General features: G+C 36.8%; 1 protein-coding gene across 4 annotated transcripts; it reads left to right on the forward strand.

Moving 5' to 3' along the window:
- The first annotated feature begins 1,665 nt into the window (after window positions 1-1,665).
- LOC135220876 (uncharacterized) lies at window positions 1,666-23,305 on the forward strand. 4 transcript variants are annotated; one of them, XM_064258474.1, is made up of 5 exons: window positions 1,666-1,820; window positions 13,397-14,821; window positions 15,426-15,558; window positions 17,896-18,014; window positions 22,380-23,305. In XM_064258474.1, exons 2-5 carry the CDS (start codon window positions 13,397-13,399, stop codon window positions 22,521-22,523), a joined length of 1,821 nt encoding a protein of 606 aa, XP_064114544.1. In that variant the 5' UTR covers window positions 1,666-1,820; the 3' UTR covers window positions 22,524-23,305. The 4 variants fall into 4 exon arrangements, with proteins under 4 accessions (XP_064114544.1, XP_064114545.1, XP_064114546.1 ...); XM_064258475.1 differs by having other exon boundaries at window positions 1,809-1,949; XM_064258476.1 differs by lacking the exon at window positions 1,666-1,820 and adding an exon at window positions 1,889-1,912.
- The last annotated feature ends 1,527 nt before the right edge of the window (window positions 23,306-24,832 follow it).

A 24,832-nucleotide genomic window follows, 5' to 3' on the forward strand; every position in this document is an offset into this window, starting at 1 on the left:
CATGGTTGGTTCATTTTAAATCATAAGTTAGTTGTGACTCAGTGAACTGAAAGCCTTTCTCCAACGTCAATCTCGAGTACTGGTGAAAAAACAAGCACAATCTTTTTTATTAATAAATCAGTTTCATTATTATTAATGTTCCAGCATTCTTTTGAAAATCAATTAAAAGACCGTTGTTGTGAAAAAAATGTCCACAGAATAAAACTGCTGCTTGTAAAAAAATAGAATAAAAGAGAAGTGAAGCTACGTAGGTAACAAATAAATAAAGATGACTAGCAAAAGACATAAGAATGCAAACAGATAAGCAAATCAACAAAATGTGGATGATGATACTCCGCAAATCGGCAGCACGCATTAGTTCTTCAGGGAGACGAGCTTTATAAATAAAAGCGATAACAGGTTCCTTTGGTTGCAACGTATCTTAGGGAAGAAGGGCTGCCAGGATGTCTTCGTACAATTACCTAAATCCTAATGAAGTTCGCTAAGAAAAAGGAGACCTAAAACTTCGACAACTTTGCCCGAAGGATAATAAAGATCACGCACGGCTACTGACACAAAGAATGAACAATATCCCATTGACTGTGGTATAGTGCAATAACGAGGAATCATGAGTCTTTCATTCCATCGTCTGTACATACAGCGAAGAAACGTTACTTGATAATCATAGTGAAAATGGCCGATGCAGAAAAATGTCAAGACGTACAAGAATAAAAATATAATGTCATCATTGCTACTGAAAATAGAACGTCAATGTAAAACGAAAGAAAATGTAGTCATCTGAATCATGAGAGTGAAGCACTTTGTTAATTTTAGTTAAACCTAATCATACTCACCCGATGTAACGCTGGCTGTCGTAATTGCACAAGAAAGCGTTCATCGGTGTGCCCACCAAGCAACCATCCACCCAAAATAAAGTATGAAGTGAGGGCCTGGCTATCAAACCGAGGAGGAGAAGCCAATGACTATTAATAGGCATAGCCAAGGAGGTGACCAGGTTCCTGGAAGATATTCCTATGACTTGGAATCTGTTTCTCGTTAGTTGTTGTGTCCTGTCGGAAGGGAGAAAACGAAACTCAGATGATTGAATCTTAACTGAAAAGTTGATAGACAAAAAACGATGATTCTTAATTTAGTCAAAAACCAAAAGTATTGAGTCTGTCTTAGCTTAATAAGGCAAACAGAAAAAAAAATGAGAGACTTGACAAATGGGCCACAAGAAAAAGTTCAGTGTCATATCCCGCTGAAATGCCTTCATCCCTCAATGTCATCTTCAAGAAACTTTTGCTATAACTCTAAGCGGAAGAAATGATCGGAATTATCTGTTAAGATTACTTAGAAATTACACATATAAATAAATACTTAAAGTGGTGACGTTTCTCTTTGAAAGAACATATGCTTCATCATTGTGTGAATTATAAAAGGAAGAGAAACGTGGAGGATAAAAAAAGCCACATACACAGAAACAAAAAAACATATATGGATAGATAGACAGATAGATACCGAGGGAAAGAGACATAAAACTATGGTTAGGAAACAAAGAGTATAATTGTAGAACTCTCAAGACCGACGTCACATAACAGAAAGTGACATAATCTTTGAAAGGTAACGGAAAAAGCCAAGTACATCTGCTTATAGACGAAATGACAGATATACTCTCACACGCATCGTAGGTGTGCGCGTTCTGGGAGAGAAAAAGCGAGACGTGGGCCGAGTGAGTAAGTGTGTACGTGCGTGGGGAGCCAAAGGCAAGTGCCAAGGGAAGAGAAGTGCCATGCAGTGTATTGTTGGAGCCCGGACTTTCAACAGCTTTATATACCCAGGTGAAAGGCAGTGATAAACTTTGTCGGTGCTTGAGGAAAGGAAACCTGTACTATTTTATTTTCAAATTTGCTTACTGGATATCATAAAAAAGGTTCATTGTGCCAAAAATATTTTTCTTTTATTTTGAGGTATGTGTGTCTTTTATCTTCAGTGTGCCGGTTCCTTGAGTCAATGAGTTTGTCATTTGGCTAAACGAGAGAATTGGTTCAGGGGACGCAAGATTGTTCAAACTATAGACATTATCAGTCATTAATGGCATAATTTGCATATATTTCTGTGTGTTAAGTTAGTTTAAGCTAAAAGAAACGTTAAAGAAATATTTATTTTGACTATTTCGAAATTTTCCGTGTCCTGTCATTTATTTTTGTAAAGTTCTTACATGGTTACCTACAACTCGCTCATTTTTAATTTTCCATCCATTTCCTAAAAAAGCCTTTTTAAAACCAATTATGTTCTCCATTAATACTAGAGTGGCTCTTATTGAAATACTTTTGGTCTAGCAAACAATTGAAACTTGGCTTTGTAACGCTCAATATCAGCTCTCATTCTTGTGGAAATGTGCAAGTGTAGCCAATATATAAGCATAAATACATACATATATACACACACACACACATATAGCTTGTAAGGTATTAATATCAGTGCTGTAAAATCCTTAAAAATATTAACACACAATTTTACTGTTTTTCGCAATCTGCTTTCTATGACTACTAACAAGAACAAGAGAAAATATGTCAGTGACTCCGAAACTACAGAGTGTAGAGCATTATAATTCTGAATTTTTCACAGAACTCAAATACGGTGTCGACCTGAGGTGTAGCACGAATCTACGCCAGTCTGTGAGCCTCTAATTTTAAGTCCGAAACCCGGTTGCTATCTTGGCAGACGCTGTATGGTGTACTCAGTTCCCCTTCCAACATCCCTCTCCCACCCCCTTCTACACACACACACGCACACACACACGCTTACATACCCTTCAAATTCTAAGCCTAAACTAAGTTTTCCCTACTTGAATTACAGTTATTTTGCCCTAAATGGTTTGATTGCGTTATTATCATCTGTGGGTATGAATTAGTTAAATGTTAATGAAATACATGCAGTTCTGCCCAACACTAGAAATCCTTTATTCCATATGCACTAAAACGGCTGTGCTGTATTCTCGGTGGTATTGACAGGGATACTTAGGAGTTTTGAAAAAAGAACGGAACGGAATATAGATTTTAGGCCAAAGACCAAGCACTGTGACCTAAGAGGTCATTTAGCTCTGGAAGAGAAATTGAGAGTACGTCGGTTTGAAAGGTGTAACTGGAGGAAAACCTCGCAGTCGCACTATGAAACAATTGTTAAGAGGGTGGGGACAGTAAAACAGAGAATACGAGTGGAGGTACAGTAAAAGGAATAAAAGGAGTTGCAGCTAGGGGCCTAAGGGACGCCGCAAAGTATCTCAATGCTTACAGTGACCCCGTGAGGTGCACTGACGACACTAACTCCCTACGGCCTACAGGGTTAAGTCGCACCACTTGCAAATGTTAGGTTTTCTTATATATATATATATATTATATATTATATATATATATATATATATATATATATATATGTGTAAGAGTATAACAAATAACAATAATATATATATATAATATATATATCTATATATATATATATATATACTATATATATATATATATATATATATAGATGTAGTTTCCCATTAGTTAGCAAACTTTGCCTTTCCAGACAATATTCCATGCATTTCAAAGGTTATGGCTTTAGAATGCAACGGTTGTTGAAAGTTTTCAATATCACACAGAATTCAGCCTTTATCATCTGAGGCTCATGCTACATATACAGTTTCACGAAATTTCTATCTTCGTTCAGATCAGTTCCCGTTATTCTTTTCAGAATAGCGCAGGAATAAACATCGGTGGGCGGCGGCATAAAGAGTTTTCCGTCCGATTTTGTGGGTTCTCAGAAAACATGGGAAATTGGATTTTACACCTGTTTCACAATCCATCCCACTTGAAGATGCAGCAAGTCCTTGGAGCGGCATATGACTGGCAATTCCTTGGGAATTAAACAATCTTTCTTGTCATTAACTTTACAGGATTTTGGCAAACGAGTTTTCATGATTTTTTAAAGCCTGTCACTGTCAATGATTTGGATGAAATAATAATCAGGGAACCATGACTACCTGCCTGTCAAATTTCATGAGGAGCTAATGAAAGGTAAAATTTTGACAATAATGATAATAAACTAAAGGACATAAACACTGAACTTCAGAATAATGAAAAATGGACTTTAATAACAAGTTAACGACGGTAGCACAATAGGACGTGGTTATGTTTTCCGTTTGGCTGTTTGTGTCGGGACTTAGCTGAATTATGCGAAAAGAAAAAATCTTGGATTTTACAGAAACTTGAACAAAGGTGAAAGGCCTCGTGACTAGATATAAACGATCCGATTTTGGATAGATCCGGATTTTGACAGGGGACCCCGTCGGGAGTTGGGGGCGTTGGGCGGAGGACCGGTGCTATGTTGGATTGATTATTCGGACTTGGCTGAGGTTTGCTGTAGAATGATCTGTTACTTTCTAACAAACATTTTAGGATCTCTCATCCAAATGCTGGCTAGTCATAGCGAAAGTGAAATGGCGTTTGAAAGGGACATACCGTTACTTTATTTCATCGTAAAATTTCATTTATATTCATTTCAGATCTATCTTATTAGCCCTCTCTTCATTTATAGTCATTCAATTCTGTGGGTTTGTTCCAGAGGCGTTCGTTCATTCCCTATGGATGCGAACACATTTTGAATAATCACCATGATAATTAGTGTTTTAACACGTTAATATTTTCGCTTCCAGCAAAAACTTTGTTTGATCTTTGAAAGAATAGGTCTTAAGTTTAAAAGCGAATAGTTAGGATATGAATTTTTGAGTTCTGTATAATTTTGCTAAATCTTCCTATATGAGCTTTCCCACAGCATCTCAAATTTTTGTTCATTGACAACCAGTTTTTTATACTCTTGTCAAGATTAGAGAACCACTATTTTTCAAGACAATGTTATACCACTTTGATTTATATATAATTATATACATACATATATACACATATAATATACATATATATATATATTATTAATTATATCTATATAGATATATAGATATCCTAATAATATATATAAAAAATTGGCCTCATGCATTAAACATTCTGTCTCTCTTACACAGTACTCGCTGGGCATCATGACAGCTTTCCCCCTCCCCCCCTCATTTTTAGCTGTAACGTTCACCGAGAAAATAAAAGTAAAACAATTAATTGAACTTCATGATCCTAATCACATTGCCACTCCATGTTATTGACCCACGATTATTTTTATTTCTCTCTCTCTCTCTCTCATGATGGAGAGTAAATAACATGGAGTGGCATCTCCCTGCCGAGCGTGTCATCTCGAGACTTAATATTGAAATACCCTGTCCAGCTACACAGTACAACTGTGTAGCGTAGTGGAAAAGCACTGAGGCAATATTACATTCTTTCAACAGTCATTTTGTTTAGCATGTTTGGCTATCTCGGTATTCCAGGCGTACTGTTTAGCGAGTTTTGAAACGTTTGGCAAAATGGGATTTTTTTTCCCGCCATGCTGCTCAACATCTTGTAAAGAAACCGACGACAGACGAGGCTAACAGAGTCATTTCTTTCTATTTTATGTCTGGAATGATACGTAAAGATAAAAATTTTATAAGGACTACCATACGAAAGCAATTTTGACTTATCTGGAATAAAATCATTCTCAAAAACGGACAAAAAAATAAAAATACTTGACGAATCAATGGTCATAGGCTCACTATTTGTTTTGTCAAGATTCTTTTACATCTTGCCATTAGTTAAGGGTATTTTTTCCTTGGCACAAGAATTCGATTAATTGGATCACCTGAAGATTAGCGACCCCTAAAGCTTGCCGCACACTGAGCCCGAACGGACGCGCCCGAACAGAACCGAAACGTCCGATAGAAATCGAAAGCATGCATTCTTACCTGACTGCGCACACTGGGCCAGAACAGAACGGAACCGACGCGCTAAAACAGAACGGAACCGACGCAGTATTCTTTGAAAGATATTTTTTCTGAAGCGTCGGTGGCGTCTGACAGGGAGCAGTGTAAAGCCACTTCATGTTGTTGTAACAATAAATATTGTTGGGAAAAAATACAAAACATTGTGCCTACAGAAAGTTATTTTGGTTTGTGTTTGTTAACTATAATAATTTTTTTCACAAAAGGAATTATTGTGAACATTCATTAAGTGTGTAACAATAAATATTGTTGAAAGCATGCAAAACAGTGTGCCTACGGAAAGTTATTTTGGTTTATTTTTGTTAACTGTAATAATTGTTTTCACAAAAGGAATTATCGTAAACAATTAATAAAGTGTATAACATTAAATATTATGACCTACTACCACACTGGCTGCTGCCTGCGTCGGTTCCGTTCTGTGGCTTCTGGCTCAGTGTTCGCACTGTACACGCGTCGTTTCTGTTCTGTTCTGAGGCTTCGGTGGCTTCGGCGGCTGTTCCGTTCCGGCTCAGTGTGCGGCGAGCTTAATACCTCTCCTGAAGAAAATCGACCCCAATATTTTCCTCCTAAAGAAAAACGACCCCAATATTTTCCACCTGAAGATAAACGACCCCTGCTTGTTTGTGTTTCCAATCTTCAGGTGACCCACTTTAGCTCATAATATTATAGAAAAAAGGAGAAAAAAAATATAGATATATATTCATTAAAAACTACTTTGATGGATGTGTTAGGTAGTGCCCTCGGCCCGCCCCCCCACTAGGCCTAAGTAGGGGGTATGGGGCCCTAGGTTAGGTCAGGTGTTGTGTTAGGTTCGGTAGTGCCCTGAAAATCACTTCCCACTGGGGTCCCCCATAATTGTAGTAGTAGGTATATGCTTACATTTAGTGTGTAAGAGTAAGTCATACTTTCTTTTTTATTTACCTTGTTAATTCCTCACCTTAAGAAAGGCGACCCCAATATTTTCCACCTGAAGAAAAGCGACCCCAGCATGTGTTGGGGTCGCTTTTCTTCAGGTGATCCGATGAATTTTACCCTAGAGAGATTATTTTCACACATTCCCTAGGCTACAAAAGTTCAAGAGCTTTCTATCGCCAATCTACGAGATACGTCGTTTGATGAAAACATAAATTTAACCAAGACTTAGGTATTACACTTGAGAAACAACCACCTCACTTTGAATCAATAGAAGTTTTCTACAGGTTGTTTTCGTCGCCCATAAGTACTCTTACTAATTTTAATATATATCTCAGAATTTCTCAAGCTGCCGTTAGATACCTAATACTGAAAATTTCATGCCATTGACAGCATCCTACAAGCCCACTGCTTGCATAGAATTCATATATGGTTGTCAAAATACAACGAGTAGCCTTATGCATCTCTGTAACATGTATTAAGACGAGACCTGTTGATACAACCATGCCTTAAGGCCTATTGACCTACCTATTACTTAACATTTTTAATAAACAAAAATGTTACTTGACATTATAATATATAGTATAGCTTGTATAAGATTAATGTAGGCAGTTCTCATTTCAAAACGGAAATCACTACTCCACTTCCGTGAAATTACACTAAGCAGGCAATATAAGAAAAGACAGCGCAACTTGCAGTCGGAATGGACACTTATCTAGCCTAGGCTATGGTCCAAAGCCTAAGCTACCATTAACTGTGACAGGCATTTCCGAGGGATTGCGATCCAACCAAACCTACCTTTATCTAACCTTAAACGGGGCACATTGCCTTATCTGGTCGAGGGGCTCCTGCCTTAGGACACTTCTCCCCAAGGACACAGGAAGTTGAAGTACCCCTACACGCATAGCCTACTACCCTATTTCTGACTAACACAAAATAATGAGTAATATTTAAAATGCTTTGCTTACCTGTGAAATGTTATTACATTTTCTCGCAGAATTCTTGCTCCCTTTTCTGCCATAGTAAGCTGCACAACATACCATTAGGAAGATAATGAATGATAAAATAGACACTAAGGAATTATTCAACTTAAGCGGTTCACGGGCATTGAAGATGTTCTGTTCTGCTGTTCTGTCTGTGGCTGTAGACACAGCACCGCCCTTGTGGCGATAAACCAAACTACCTATACTCTGTTTTTTTCCATCTGTCCATCCGCCTGTTGTGTTTTCGCATGGTAACACTGCGTCCCGGGCTTTAAATAATTACGCTATGTGTAAGTTTTAGGTAATTAAAAGGATATCTGGGTGTACATTTGCAACTGAAAAGTGTTTTAATAATTTACTGTATGCTAATTACACCGTTAATATTTGAAATAGGATATTATTATCATTGTTGAATGTAACTATCTAAAGCCCGGGACGCAGTGTTACCATACGCAAACACCACAGGCGGATGGACAGATGGAAAAAAACAGAGTATAGCACTAGTATATAGATAACACTTCCATGATTCAAACCCACAGTTACCTGAGAATTGTTTATTTTTACATGCTTTTAGTTCCATCGACTACACTCGAAAATATACAGCAGGGTAGAAAAACAGAATGTGGTAAAATACATGAAGTTTTTCCATTTATTTGAAGCACAGTTTATCCTTGGGCATTTAAAGAATAGTTCTTAGCAACATCTCTGTAGAAATGTTACAAATAGTTTTGTATAAACACACACAATATATATATATAATATATAATATATATATATATATATATATATATAATATATATATATATATATATATATATGATTAGGACGCTCGCTTGAAGTCGCTTCTCATCAAGAGGTCACAAATCGTTTCACGTGTGAGCCGAACGATTCAGGTCAAAGAGAGGACTGTACTTAATGATGGAATCATAACAGTAAAAAAATCAGATTTGGCTTATTTGTTTCTTTAAAAGATGTGTTTCTAAAACAATTTCCGCATTCCCTGAAGCTTGAGCCGTTGCCCTTGGCAATACTCGTGCCCAAGTTGTTCGTCTCTTTCAGTCTTTCTAATTTTGGCCAATGCATTTCTTTGAATGTCTAAATGTTTGTCCTTGACAGGAGAATATTGAAAAATATCTTCTTTCTCCCACACCAGGAAGCACTGGGGCTCCCACATTTTAACCTTTGATAAACTGTTTATCCTCCGCGGTTGAGATAATAGAATTTCTATACTCTTGATCTTTTGGCAGATTGTTTTTCTTTACTCTGAGAAATGCTAATCAGTTATTGAACGTTTATTATTTCAAACACATCTGTTGAATACCATTAAACCTGTAAATCAGTGAGGCTGAATTCATGTACTAGACCCTCTGAGACAAAAAAAAAAAAAAAAAAAAACAGGACATCAGAAAGATATTCGTGCGTGCTTGCATGTGGTTAATTGAAGGTAACACACCGAGCCTTTGGACCGGAAGGTTCATCCCGAAGTTCTGGTAATGAAACAGCATTTTTCTCGCAACAGATTATGTAGAATAAAATATAGTTGAATAAGACCACAGAAATTCACTGATAATCTGGTTGAATACACGCGAAAAAATTGTAATTTTAAATCTCAGAACAAATCAATGTATAATGTGAATATATAATGACAATCTACGTAAAAGGAAGAGTAGCTACGTCAGTGGAAAGCAGCCGTACCACGTCCCCCCCTCGAAAAAAAAAAAAAAACACACACACACACACACAGTTGAACTAAATAGATAACGCAGCAGTAACAACGCATATGTCGGCATTTACGTTTCAGCAGGCTACTGTGTCTTTAGGAAAGTGAGTTAAAAGTGTGTTGGTATTTCCTCTTACACAAATTAGGCAATCTTGAAATGGACGGGCAGTGAATTCCTCCGCAAGTTCCCTTTGAACACTGCTTGGCTTCTTAATTAAGAAGCTCCTGTCAGGCCAGTTCATTAAAGGATCAGAGAATTTCTCTGCGTTTCGTCCCAAATATGTCTTCTTGGTATGACATCTGTTCATTTTATGTCTGTTTCGATTTTTGTTTTCAACATTTGACAATAATCGTTTAATTTAATATATATAATTTTTCAGAAAATATCAAAAATTCTGTAATAGAGTTTTGATTCTAGCAGTATTGTGATAAAATATATTTCGAAAATGTATTCTTCACACTTGACAATACTTATTTATAAATTCACTTTTGAATCATCATCATCTCTCCTTCCGAGTACTTCTTAAGTGAAAAAAAGCACACAGAAATGAGCTAGATTTCAATAAAACTGAAGTTTCTCGAACTGAACGCACCGAGATTTTAAATATAGCTCCGTGTTACAGGCTTATTTTGCAACTTATAAACCTAGCTTAGGGTCGTGAACCATTAGTTTAAATTGGACTCACGACACCTCTGGCTGCTTAATGTCTTTCGTTAATTTTGGCGTTACACACTGTAAACAAATTCAGTTTTAAATTCCATCCATTATTCCATTTTCTTTTGAAAGTCTCACGTCCTGTTTACATAAAAGAGCAAAATCATTACCGTGCAATATGCGCTGTGATGATTTTTACAATTGTTATTCTGAAAAGGTTTTAAATCATGCTTTCGAAGCAACGTATGATTGTGTGCTTCCATCAGTTTTAGTAACAATTTGCGTTGTTAATTGCGTGCCGCTGAAATTGAAAATAAAAAATCATCTGACGTTAATTTTGCCGCCAGATAGGCTGATACGCAGATAGTCGGATACACAAACACCCAATATATATATATATATATATATATATATATATATTATATATATATATATTATACGTATATATGTATATATATATATATATAGTATATATATATATATATACGTACTACGTATTTGGGTGTGTGTGCGTACCCGCGTATCAGCTATGCGTAGTATGTATGTGTGTGTGTGTGTGTAATGAACAAGTAAACAAAAGGGCTATAAATGATACTTGTTAAAAACGAGAAAATATAGTCAAATTAGGATTTTTTCGCCTCAAATCTAACTAGAATAAGTGAGAGCATAAGCAGTGCATTTATTTTGACCTGCACTACACGGGCATTACTTGAAGTAGCCACACAGAGGATTTGATGGTTGGTGCAAAATTAATTTAAAATAAAAAATTGTACAACAATGGATAAAAATACATGGTTGGTCTTATCACTGGGATGAATACTACACATGCATGATACAGGATTTGAAAAGCACACTGAAAGACGGTGACAAAACAGATAGAGAGAGGCGAGTAAAAAGCAGTGTATGTAAAAGTGTGTGTGTGTATACAAATAACATACACACACACACACATATATATATAAATATATATATATATATATATATATATATATATGTATGTGTGTGTGTGCGTGCGCGCGCTCGCTTGCGTGCAAGAGAGAGAGAGAGAGAGAGAGCAGCCAGTTAACGAAGTTGGCGGCATCTCACGAATGCCGCAAACGGCCCCCTTTATTTCATACGTCCAAGTAAATGGCAGTAAGTGGAACAAAGGAATGAGTAGCCACATGCCTGGCGTTGGAGTAAGACATGACTAACAGAAATACACCATCCTGTGAACATATAAGTATTTGCCACATAACGTATTGTATAAAAACTGACGTATCGACAGGAAGCAGAAGTCTAATGTGAAATGAATTATAATATGACAATAAAACTAAAAGTAGATATTTTCCGCGTTGGGTGTATTTACGATTCTCATCCTTGTCAGGAACACCGACAATCGTCAGTTTGAGGTACAACGAAGTTGACACCACGAGACTTAAAAAGATTCCCAAATGGTTGTGCCGTACAGAGGATCATGCCTTTTATTGGTTTTGTGGTTGGGAACCAAAGTCGATCACTTTCATGAAGATAATTTCTAAGGAAATTTCTATCCATACAAAACGAACTTTAGTATGGCGACATCACACTGGCAAATGATAAATATTGTGTACTAAAAATCTGTGCCCACAGTCTCTCTACGCGTGACTAATTTTCGTCATTGTAGTCTTCCTCTGACCTTTCTCTTCAAGTAGCGAACTATAGTTTGTATCCACCTGCAATGGACCCTCTCTTGGTTTCTCCTTCATGAATAACTCGAGCATCGATTATGCTTTCGATGGTCCACTTTATCACAAATATGTAGTACGCAGTGGCCTTTGTACCAAACACTTGCAATGGAGTTTTTCCAATACTGATAAGTCAGTTCAAATGATTCTTTTTTGACATAATGAGCGGAGGAGCTTTCAAGGTAAACAAAAGTTATTCAACAAATCAGTTAAGGTTTTCCTGAAGTGACTAGAAATGCGGTGTTTTTTAATATTTTCACTATACAGGGAGAGAGTATTTAAGATATATATTGAATATTATCATACACACACACACACACACACACACACACACACATATATATATATATATATATATATATATATATATATATATATATATATATATGTGTGTGTGTGTGTGTGTGTGTGTATGTATATACGGGCATACATATGCGTGCGTGTGTTTTGTGATTGGAAAATTAAAGATGCTGTGACTAAAGAATGGAAAGTTGTAAAAAGAAAAAAAAATCAGGAAGACATTGAATCAGCCACGAAAATCGTACCTCTCTCCGCGAGGCGGAAGACTGACCCGCAAAGCTGGCACAGATATAAGCCGGACTCTTATCCACAAAACACTTTTGTTGACGCTCTGAGAAGGGAAGTTCGCCCCTCTCGCCTTGGTAGTCCATAAATACATGGACGGGCGTGTGCATGTGTGTTGCGTGTGCGCGCCTCTGAAGAGTGCCTGTGTGAGTGATCTCTTGTGTAGGCGTTCCTTGGGCAGCACACCGAAAAAAAAGTGGTTATGGGCAGTTTATTTACGTCAGAGATTTTGGCACCTCGCTCTTAGAGGGCGAGTTACGGCGACGTCAGTTCGTGGCAGATTAACAAAATGTGTTTAGGGGACTCGAGAGTTAATGCCTTAACATTCTACTAAATCAATCGTTGGGGTGTAACTGAAATGAGTCTCTTTCCAAAAGGTTTCTTAACAAGCTTGGTGTAAGCGATTACCTCGTTATTTAAATCCGCCCTCTTCAAATATTTATGTACTGTAGGGGTGCTAATACAATTATATTTTGATATATTAAGTTCATTCATTTTCCCCTTGATAAGTAGTCTCTCTTGATGAGGAGTAACACAGGAGAAAAGCAATGCAACAGTCAATGTTAAGTTTTTTAACTTCATCACTCCTCTCTCCAGTTTCTCACTGTTATCACCAATAATTACTGTTACTTGAAATTTCGTCTTCATGCTCATTTTATGACCCTTTTCCAAATCCACTCTTGTTCCTACATCTACTGTTACTTTCAACAACATCTCTCATCATCCCATGATTAGGTCGAAGGGTTTTTTTAAACACGTTGGAGAAGTGGTAACATTACTCCATTAGATGAAAGTGAAATTGGTATTTCTGGCCCTATTGCTTACTGCCTAAATCTCTGTGTGCATTTACCTTGACAGAACTTGTGAATCCAGTGTTGAACTGATAATGACTGTCTCTGGTTTGTTTGCTTCAAGAAGTTTACAATGATCTCATTTATTTTTTCACAGATGCCTGGAGAAAGTCATTCCGATGTGCCAGCAGCCGTGCCTCTGCAGATTGCAGTGCAATCTGCTTCTCTCTCGTGCGTTAATGGCCATTCCACAGGTGAATCAGAGCAACCGAAGGCCTTGAATTGCCTTGAATGCAAGAAACCAGCCACCATTGTATGTGGTGGGTGCTGGCAAGCTGGGTTCTGTGCTAGAGATCACCAGCTGGAAGGATGGGTAAAACATAAGCCTAAATGTCGTCCATGGCGTGTTGCCAGTTCAGATGATCTAGGGCGTTTCATGGTTGCTACCAGAGATATCACCCCTGGGGAATTACTGATTCAGGATCCTCCTCTACTCTTGGGACCCAAGATGATTACAGAACCAGTGTGCCTGGGGTGCTATCGCCCTGTGGATGGCAGTTACCAGTGCAAAGGCTGTGGTTTTCCAATGTGTGATTCTCAATGTGAAAAATCAGAGGACCATAAAGCCGAGTGTAATTCAGTAATAGAATCAGGTGCTGCTGTAAAAGTTTCTGTGTTTGGAGAAATTAACAGCATGTATGAATGCATCACCCCATTAAGAATCATGCGCCTCCGAGATGAGAACCCAATGGTATGGAACAAGTTGTTAGCGCTTGAGAGCCATTCTGACAAGCGTGATGGAACTGCTGTTGCAGCGATCACGCAGCAAACAGTTGTAGATATCATTCACAACCGCTTGAGAATGGAGGACTTTGATGCTGCACTTATTCAAAAAATCTTGGGCATTATAGACACAAATGCATTTGAGATTCGATTGCCTGATTCTAGCATTTTAGGTGTATTTTCCCAGGCCTCTTTGCTGGAGCATGATTGTATTGCGAACACTCACCGTACTTTTGATGCAGATCTCAATCTGGTGGTGAGAGCAGCAATCCCCATCAAGAGAGGGGATCACCTTACATCATGTTACACAGATCCGCTAACAACAACCTCAGCAAGACTGGAACATCTCCGTTCATCCAAATACTTCACCTGCCATTGTGTTCGTTGTGTTGACCCCACAGAGCTAAGAACTTTTACATCAGCACTAAAATGTTCGGACTGCGCGAAAAAGCGAGCAGAACAAATGAAGAAGAACCAGTCAGGACCACCAGGCAGGGGCCGTGGTAGAGGTCGTGGTGGTCCTATGAGGGGAATGGGACCCGGAAGAAGCCAGGGAGGACCAGCAGAGGAGCCTGAAATTGAGCCCTACATTGTTCCACAAGACCCTCTTTCTCCATCCTCCATCTGGAAATGTCTCTCATGTGGAGATACTACCACAGACGACTACCCAGACAGAATCACCAGTGTGGTGGGGGAAGAGGCGGAGGAGCTTGAAGCAGCACCCACAGTGGATACATGTGAAGCATTCCTGGACAAATGGAGAGATACTTTCCACTCAGATCACGCTATTCTGCTCAATGTAAGTTTTGCTCGTAGCTCACAATTTCCGTACTGGTCCTAATAGCTTCAGTCAATACAACTTTATGAAAAGCGTGAAATGTGGTAGAACTGCTTTGCAATAATTTTACTTATGTCTTGACCAACTGAAGAAGTATGCTATAATAACTATACTTATCTATCGATTTTTTTACATGTCCATTCAACTTTTTGGTGAAAGTTAAATTAAGTAGCAATGACTGTCATGTTTGCTAAGATTCACTATCATTCAAAGCAATCACTATTTAGGTATATTCTTAGTCTAAAGGCATTAAAATCATAAATAAAAAAAATTGAAGTTCATAATTATTTAGCAATAATAAAACGAACTTTAGATTTTTATATTCATAACACTACCGTACATTTCTCTTTTGGTATATTTGCTCTCTTAGTGTGAGAAATTAAGCTTCATGTTCTTAATTCGCTTTTAAACTCATAATATTTATTTTGTCTATTGTTAAAAAGAAGAATAGAACTTACTAGAAAGAGTATCTTAACGTGTGAAAGTCATTAAAAGAATTTAAGCCTCAAAACTTATATATGACAATGCGGATGTAATCAACAGAGCAAGTTTTACTTTTCCACAGATTAAATATGTATTGCTGAACTTGTACGGTTCAGAGGAAGGATATGAACTAGAGAGTCTCACTCCCATCCAGCTGGCCAGAAAGGAGGAACTTTGTCAACAGGTGTTGAATGTTGCAGATCTTTTAATACCAGGTATGGGAAAATGGTGCTCTCTCTCTCTCTCTCTCTCTCTCTCTCTCTCTCTCTCTCTCTCTCTCTCTCTCTCTCTCTCTCTCTCTCTCTCCATAAGGAACGAATATTAATTAGATATGAACAGAAAATTTAAGCACATTAAACTAATTGGGCAAATGATGTGGGGGCCATAAAACATCAGAATATGTTACAAATTCATTGTATATATACACGTATATAAAGATATGTTTAAGGAAAGTTGACTGAATGTCTGCCCTTAAATGTGACAGAATTCAACTGTGTTGGTCTAAGGAATGAGAAAAGGTTGCGCTAGTATATGTATGTAGTCCAGGAAGGAGTGGTTTTGCTACTAGGTGATTTAAAAGTAAAGCTCAATGACAGAAGAAAGGATGGTGGACTTGGTAGGTACGTCGTTCCTGGAGTCAACAAGAATGAAGAGGCCTTTGAGGATATGTATTTGAAAAGGGCCTTGAGTGTTTGAAATGCATGGTTTCCGAAGATTTTACACGTGTGTACGAGAGAGAGAAAATGGCAGGAAAATAGGTTGTTAGAATTCGTGTTTGTACAAAGTAGATGGAAGTGGTAGTCTGTAGATACTATGGCTAAAAGAATCATGGCTCGAATATTTCCTGGTTATTATGTAGCAGCCAAAAATGGAATTTGGTACAAATTTTATTTGCAGACAAAGGAAGAACAGAAATAAAGGGATGAATGAAGTATGGGACAAGGGTAGACATTAAAGTGGAAGAAGTATGTGAAAAGCACCCAAATTCAAGGATAGACCAACATTATAAGCAGATACTGCATAGTCTCATTTTTAGTTGTATAAACTTCTGACAACTTTTCATTCTTCATCACCTCAACTGCATTCCTTACAGCTTCAAAAGTCATTCCCATAAGCATTCTCAAATTTACACTAACTCCTTCCACTCTTGCATCAACTCCGTGTGCCTCCCTTCCATCCTCCTCTTCTGTACCTGGACATGGTCTTTTCTTCTATTAATGGAAATTCATTTCAAAACTCCATTTTCTCCTACAATACGCCTCTCATTTCCTTATGACATTCTTTAATGTCTTTGCTCTCTGTTCCTACTTTTTGAAATGATTTGGCATAATAGAGGAAAATAACATGTACAGGTACACAAGAGGCGGATGTAAGGGAGACAGGTGATTAATGCAGGATTGGAAGGGGTGAGTGTAAATTTGAGAATGCTTGTGGAAGTTAATTTTGAAGTTGTGAGGAATGCAGTTAAGATACTGAAGAATGCAAAATTTGCTAGAAATGTCTGCAACTAAAAACGAGGTGCTGCAGTATTGTGGTAAGAGCGTGAATAAGTAGCTGACCAGAGTGTGGAAGGAGATTGGGAAGGATGAGGGAAAAGTTCCGAAAGAAAAGTGAGAGTACAGACGATAGGGGTGACTGTAAGAAATCTAGGAGCATATATTTTCTTAGTTTGCTGGGTAAAATATATTGTAGGTTCCAATTGAGAAAGTAAGTCAAAGGACAAAATATTTAAAAAGGGAAGAGGAATATGGGTTTAGAGAATAAGTAGGGTAGACGTCTGAATCAGTCAACTTTCCTTATACATACCTAAAATGGGCGCAAACTATGTGCTACAAATGAAAAAGGCTGCATGTGGTGTGAACCATCAACAGTTTCTGATGTGAGAGAAACATGTATTCAAATTTGCCGATGGGGTAAAAAATAGTTCCTAAATAAGGGAGAGTTATGTCTCCCTGGTTTTTTTTATATTTATAATGATGTAATGATGTGAAAAGCCAAAGAATAAGACATTAGATGTAGATTCAAAGCTGTAGATCAAGAATATGTTCACGAATAGCTTTTGAAATGGCTGATGTGTGCAGATAATACGGCATTAATTGGGGATAGTGAAGTAAGGTTTTAGAAATTAGTGAAAAACTTTGAGTGTTTATATATACTGTATATATATACTATATATATATATATATATATATATATATATATATATATATATATACTATATATAGAGTCTCCAGTCGGCGAAGATAACAATACTTCAGGGGGTACAATAATACATTCAAATATATATATATATATATATATATATATATATATTATATATATACATTAATTACATTATACCTATCTATATTTATATATATATAGATATATATATATATATATATATAATTTAATTATTTATTAATAATATATATGTGTGTGTGTGTGTGTGTGTGTGTGTTGTGTGTGTACCTTTGTAAAAATGTAAAAGAAAAGGGTATATTAAATTGTTTCTTATCATTCTTCTTTTATTGATTGATTGATTAATTAATTTGTTTAATGATTTCCCTCAGGAATATCTCGGTTGCGTGGGTCAGTTCTTTACGAATTATATCAGTCCAAGTTCTACAAGGCAGGCGCTCTCTTTAAAGTTGGGGCAATCTCCAACGACCAGGCGAAGAAATTAGCCAGTGTAAGTACCGATGTTGATGTGTGTAAGTAAGTATAGAGACTATTCTGCATAGCTTTAAATGCTGCCGTGTAGTATAGCAGTAAATGATATGACATGACTACGCTTCATATTCTTTACTTACTATCATGATCATTTTCCCCCCTAAGGGTTTCAACGTTTTTTTATCATGGTCCCTAAGGGGGGATCTTAATCCTTGCGGTCTGTGCCACTATTTTAAAAATCAATGAACGATATGCATAAAATCAAACCTCACTAAACCATCACCACTTGAGGTCAGTGGGGTGTTCACTCCCAATCTATCCCGTCGACTTTCAATGTGGTGCCAGATAGCACTAGATGAATCTGCGATCCTCTTGACAAATGGCCTCATGAGTCGTAGAAAGCAGGTCGTGTAAATAAGACCCCCTGGCCCGGATTCTTGTGACGATTTGTACTTACTATACGATTCCTGCATCCTTTGTTGTAACTAAAGTATTTGTGTTTCGTTCCTAAAAAAAAAAAAAAAAAAAAAAAAGTTCTTTTTTTATTTTACATAAGTATTTTCTAAATTCCGTCAAGGTTATACCGTTTAAATGTAAAATATACTACTACAATCTCTGTATCTCCCTTTTCATACGATTTCATTAGTGCATCTCAGACAGTGATTTAAAGTTAATCATTATTCTATTAATAATTTGTTCAAATACTAATTCTGTTTGTTCCCTCTGCAAACGCCCTCTGGCAAACTTATTAATAGCAGGAGCGTAAGGGATAATACCATCACGTGCCGAACAACCTGACAAATAATGAAGCGGATTTAACCAGATCACTTTTCCTCTAATTATATCCATACTTTCTTATTCATTGTTGTTCCGTATCATATGAGAAGTTCCAGTTTACGGCTCAATATAAAGCTTTCACTGGTAAATTTCACTGCGTACGATGGTCGGAAGTTTATGCTTTTGATGGTGTGTTACGACGCAGGACAATTTCGCCTCAGAAACAGAGGAAAATGGAGTTTTCTCTAGTGCAAAGTTTTGGCAGAAATCTCAAGCTTCATTGCGTGACGTCATCGGGCGTGGGTGTGAACTTCCTGATTGGAAATATCCCAGAAAACAGGAAAACCACTGACGGAAACTGGAGTAAAGTAAGCACCCACGGTGCTAATGGAGAAACATCGCTCATAATAAAAATGGAGGAGAAAGTACTCATCTTGTTGATGGGGACACACTACAAATTTTTCTCTATTAATGAAATACTTGTAATTTTGCTAATGAAGAAATTCAACTTCCATTACTGATGGAGAACTGCCATCCCATTTACATTTTGAAAAATTTAACTGCGGTTTTTTTTTTGTATTGGAGACACGATCTTATATCTGCATGTAAGACATAATGTGATATTACCACTTCATTTATTAATAGGCAAATATCTTGGGGCCATTTGTGTGCGGAGAAATCTTACGTCATTTGTTAAACATTAAATGTCCTATTTGCAAGAAGAGAAATTTCTCTTTTTTCAAATTAAGGAACCTTTCTACGGCAATTGGAGAGATGTCATCTCATTGTGAGTGGAGAAATTTCACTTCATTACTTCATTTACTGATCTAGAAGTGTCGTCCTGTTGTCAAGAGGAGAAACTGAAGTGGAGAAAATATCTCCCCATTAATGATTGGGGAAAATCACCTTCATTTGCCAAAGGAGAGATGTTGTTTTGATTGATGGTAGGAAATATCACTTCATTGGCTAAAGGGGAAATGCAAGTGGAGAAATAGCTCTCGGTTTCACAAAGAAAAATCAGTATCTCTTTTTGTTACTTGCGAATAATGGCTCCATTTGATGATAGAGATAGATTGTCCTATTTACTAATGGGGAACCCCACTTGGCTTTTTTATGGAAAATTACCTCTAGTCTGACTGGTTACTAGTCATCACATCTTAATAATGGAGAATCATCAGTCTTTTTGCAACCAGATGCACATTGTTCCGGTTGTTTATGAAGAGCCATTTGCAAGCAAGACGAATAAATATTTGCTAACAGAAACAAAATTACGGTTGCCTGTAGAGGAATATCACTGGATTGGTAATAAACTAACGTTACCTCACTTTGCTGGACTGTAAAATAGACTTTTTGCGAAGAACTCCCTTTTCTTTGTCTCATGTAAAATCTACTAGAGTGCGCAATGCGTTACTATTATTACTGTATTAGCGACTGCACCGACTACTATATAGCTACGACGGCCCAATGCTCATTTAAAAATAAAAGCAGTACGCCTCCAAGAACTGAATTGATCTTCTATATTGATATTTTTAAACGCCAGTGATAAGAAATCTAAATTGAAGCATCCGGCAGGTAAAAAAAAAGAAAAAAAATATTATTGGGTCCTGAAGCGGTGCATTTGCCTGTTATGTAACGGCGGGTATCTTTGGCAGCTTTATCGCCAACACCTGTTAAAGATAGATGCTATCGAGTCACATCACCTCACTTGTGCGCCAGAGCGAGACAGGGCAAGGTTTGGCAAGCGTCAGATCAGAGCAGTGGCTTGCTGGTGCCAATTGTCGTGTCATTAACCAATAGAAATAGATTTGCACGAAAATCTGAAAAAGAGCAAAAGCAAATCAAGTGATTTCACTGAAGGGGAATAATGATGAATTTCCAACTGAAAAAAGAAGAATTAGATGCCAAGAATTGCGAAATGGTTATGGAATATTTTTTTATTTGAACATAGATAGAGTTCTGTCCTGAGCTGAAGCATTAAGAGAGAGGAATGGAAAAGGTTACAAATGCAATAAAGGATGGGATAAAGGGAGAGATAATAAAAGAACGAGGGAGTAGAATGCAAAAAACTAGCTTCTGTGGCATTGTTTCCTTTGAGCCAGATCCCACTCTCCTCTCATCTTGGATTTTTCACTTTCCTCTGGATTTCCCTTCTCCTACACCTTGTTATTCCCTATGAATAAGTTTCATCTGCTGAAATAATAATAATAATAACAAACCAATGCACAGAGAGTAAATGAGAGACTAAAGAACTGGCCAGCGATGAAACATGGCAATGGCTACGGAGGAGAGAAATCAAGAAGGAAACAGTTGGAATGCTAACAGCGGCACAAATCAGGCAGGCCCTAAGAATCAGATATGTTCAAAGAACAATAGATGGAAATTACATCGCACCCATATGCAGGAAGTGCAAAGTTAAAAACGAGACCATAAACTACTTGCACAGAACCAGTACAAAAAGAGCCATGGTTCAGTAGGAAAAGCCATCCACTGGAGCTTGTGCAAGAAACACCAGCTAGCTTGCAGTAATAAGTGTTACGAACACCAACCCGAGGGAGTGATAGAAAACGATCAGGCAAAGATCCTCTGGGGCTATGGTATGATACGAGCCAATAGACCAGACTGACGTTGATTGACAAAATCAAGAAGAAAGCATCACTCATTGATGTCGCAGTGCCATGGGACACCAGAGTAGATGAGAAAAAAAGAGAAAAAATTGATAAGTATCAAGACATGAAAATAAAAATAAGAATGATATGAGATATCAAAGGAACACTGGGATTCCTGTAAAGGAACCTGGAAAATCTAGAAGCCGTAGTAGCTCCAGGACTCATGCAGAAGAGTGTGCTACTATAAACCGCGCACATAGTGAGAAAGGTGTTGGACTCCTAAGGAGGCAGGATGCAATCTGTAACCCCACACTATAAAAACCACCCAGTCGAATAGGAGGACTGTGACAGAATAATAATAATAAGAGTCTTTTGATAAGACAAGTAATTCAAGGTATAAAATAAGACATTTAATTTGGCGGCTTAAGAACTGGCTGGAGTCAGGAGCCTCTGCTATCCGTTCTTTTCTACGCACTGGAATTCAAATCTTGTTTTCATATCTTGAGCGCTGTCACTGACTTTACCAAAGCTTGTCTGCCACTCATCGGAAGATTTGCTAATTACTCACACTAATATTATTCCTAATTCTGATCAAGAGATGTTTGGTTTAGATCCCTCTACAAAACGTTTTCTTCCTAAAAGTGACGAAATGGAATCTCCAATTATATATATATATCTATATTATATATCTTTTTTATATATATATAATATATAGTATATATAGATAATATGTGTGTGTTCTGTGTGTCTGTGTGTATATGGTATGGATATATATATATATATTATATATATATATATATTCTTAATAGATTTAGTTTCCAAGAATTTTTCTCATACCATTTCAAAAAAAATTTGACAAATCATAAGAAGTAAAATTTTCAATTATCAAAATTGCCTCAGTGGTAATACATAGGTTATTATTATTATTATTATTATTATTATTATTATTATTATTATTATTATTATTATTATTATTATTATTGATTCTTTTTTTTTATCAGGAAGCGATGACAGCCCTGAAGGAATGCGCTAGGGTTCTGAGCTACGAGCCCGAGGTCCAGCCAGAGGGTCAGCTCGGCCTCGAGGCCAAGGACGAGATCGGCCAGCTGGAGGAATGGACTGAGAACGAAGGATGGAAGCTCTGAGAGTTCTCCAGGACGAATGGGATACTACAGCAGGATACATTTACAGAAGAACCGAGAGCTATTTCGGTGATTTAAGTTAATGAAGACGGCTCCTTTTGAGTCGTTACCATTCATAGGTTTTTTGTCTTATTTTCTTTTTTTTAAATAGATTTAGAGAAGGATACCCACAAGGGTCTGTACTGTCGCTTCTGAACGTTGTGTACTGACAGTAAGCTTGTATGGTTATGTAGGGTATATTATAAATAGTGTAACACTTTTCGACATGGATCTTCTCTCTCTCTCTCTCTCTCTCTCTCTCTCTCTCTCTCTTATTTGATTTCATATCATCTATGTGAAAAGCACTCACAGTACTGTTACTGTTGATTAGTACCGTTAATGCTCATCTGTTTTATACTTACGAGTTTTCCTCACGAATAACTTTTCTTGAGAAGTAGCCATTGACAGACACATTCTTCTAGTCTTGTCTTTTCTTAGCGCTTCGATATTCATCCCATTTAATGGAAACTAAGTTTAGCCTCTTATTCTGTCTATAGTCAGGGTCCAAACTCTTCGCCTATTTATAATTTGAATAAAATTATGGTGAGTTTTAAAACGAATATGTAATTTTTCCTTTCTGCTATTTTTCTTTGGGCATAGATGCCACGAAGTGATAGATTCTCTTCTACCTTCGTTATTTACTTATTCAAATTTATAACGCTGTTGCATAAGTACCTGCTTTTGCCTTCAGTCATTGTCTGTGTCTCTCTATATCTTTCCCTCTTTCATTTGCAGCCGTCCCTCCTCAGTCATTGCTCAGCTTCAACGGTATTTATGCTAGTGTGCAACAACTAATTTCATTTTCGTTGATTTTTGCTTTTCGTCGTTTCATCCTATATTTATACTCTGTTGTAGGTATTACATTCTTACGTAGTTTTGTTCTTTTTATATATATAATATCATACTACATTATGAAAAGAAGTCCGCTCAAATTTTCACTTCTTTATTTATTTATTTATTTATTTTTTGGTACCTAAGTTTTTAAAGTTCTCTTTTGCTAACTATAATTGCGACGTACATACAGAACATTAAGTCTTGTTGATTCTGAAATTGCTAATAAGAATACATACCTATAAAGAATTTCTTTTATGTAAATTCAAAATTATTTTTCTTTTTGGTGCTATGAAAGGAAATCATAACGTATCTTGTATAAGCCAATGTAAAAGCGCCGTTTAGTAATTGAAATATGCATAGATAAAGGACCTTACATAGGTTGCTATACTGGCAAAGGTATCATTTTGTAAAGTATGGCTGCAAACCACAATCATAGGTCTATTTTGTGGTCGTAATCGACAACCTAAGCAGTTATGTGCCCTTTTATGACTGCTAACCAAGAACACAGGAGTTGTAAGCCATTTTTTAACTGTTGTGACGCTTTCTTCGGCTGCACAAAGCCATCTTAGAAAATCCCATAGTTTTGTGGTTGCTATCTGTAGTAGTGGCTGTTAGGCGCCATTTCCTGGAGAGGCGTTCAATGCCATAACAAAGTCACGAACCGCAACGTAAAAGTTTTGCTCCATTTTGTGTACTATGATTTGAAACTAAACACAGTTTGTGTTATTTTGTGACTTCAATCTATCTATAACAATAAGAAGGATGCATTCTTCGATAGTCTGGACTCTGTATGGGTACAAAGAGTGGTTAAGTAGATTTGTGTTATATTATTTTCTGGAACATGGCACCTATGGGACATTTTGATTCCGCCAACAGCAATTACAGACGCTGCGCACCTTTTTATGTTTGTAACTTTTGCTATATCCATTGCTATATATATATATATATATATATATATATATGTCTATATAATTCTGATAATACAGATTAATATCCCATATGTAGGAACTTATAGATGGGAGTGATATATGGTGTAACAATGTCATTTATTACGATTATAGCTAATTTTTTTGTTTCGCATTCAACTTAAATATGTACTGCCGCGAATGAATGTATTGTAGACAATATGAAATGTATGATCAGTAAAGACTGATCTCAATAAATGTTTGATACTCTGTTGTTATTCAATTAATTTCACTACCAAAGACATTTGAATATATATATATATATATATATATATATATATATATTATATATATATAGTATATATATAGTATGTATCTATATATATATTATACATACATATATATATGACCTGATTTTCGATCATACAAGGGTTCTACCAGTACAATGAAACGCGTAAGATAAAATTAACACGTGTATTTTCCTTAATAGTTACACAGGGCCCTGTTGCTAATATTACGCTACTAATTATATGA

The sequence above is a fragment of the Macrobrachium nipponense genome, chromosome 2 (assembly GCF_015104395.2).
Source record: "Macrobrachium nipponense isolate FS-2020 chromosome 2, ASM1510439v2, whole genome shotgun sequence".
NCBI classification, from domain to species: Eukaryota; Metazoa; Arthropoda; class Malacostraca; order Decapoda; family Palaemonidae; genus Macrobrachium; species Macrobrachium nipponense.

Bases quoted from the DNA above. Each gene is read 5' to 3' on its own strand.
- LOC135220876 (XM_064258473.1), top strand. From the start codon at position 6,261: ATGACCTACTACCACACTGGCTGCTGCCTGCGTCGGTTCCGTTCTGTG. The intron at 6,528-13,396 runs GTGACCCACTTT...ATTTTTTCACAG, and splicing joins TTTGTGTTTCCAATCTTCAG to ATGCCTGGAGAAAGTCATTC. The intron at 15,559-17,895 runs GTATGGGAAAAT...GATTTCCCTCAG, and splicing joins TGCAGATCTTTTAATACCAG to GAATATCTCGGTTGCGTGGG.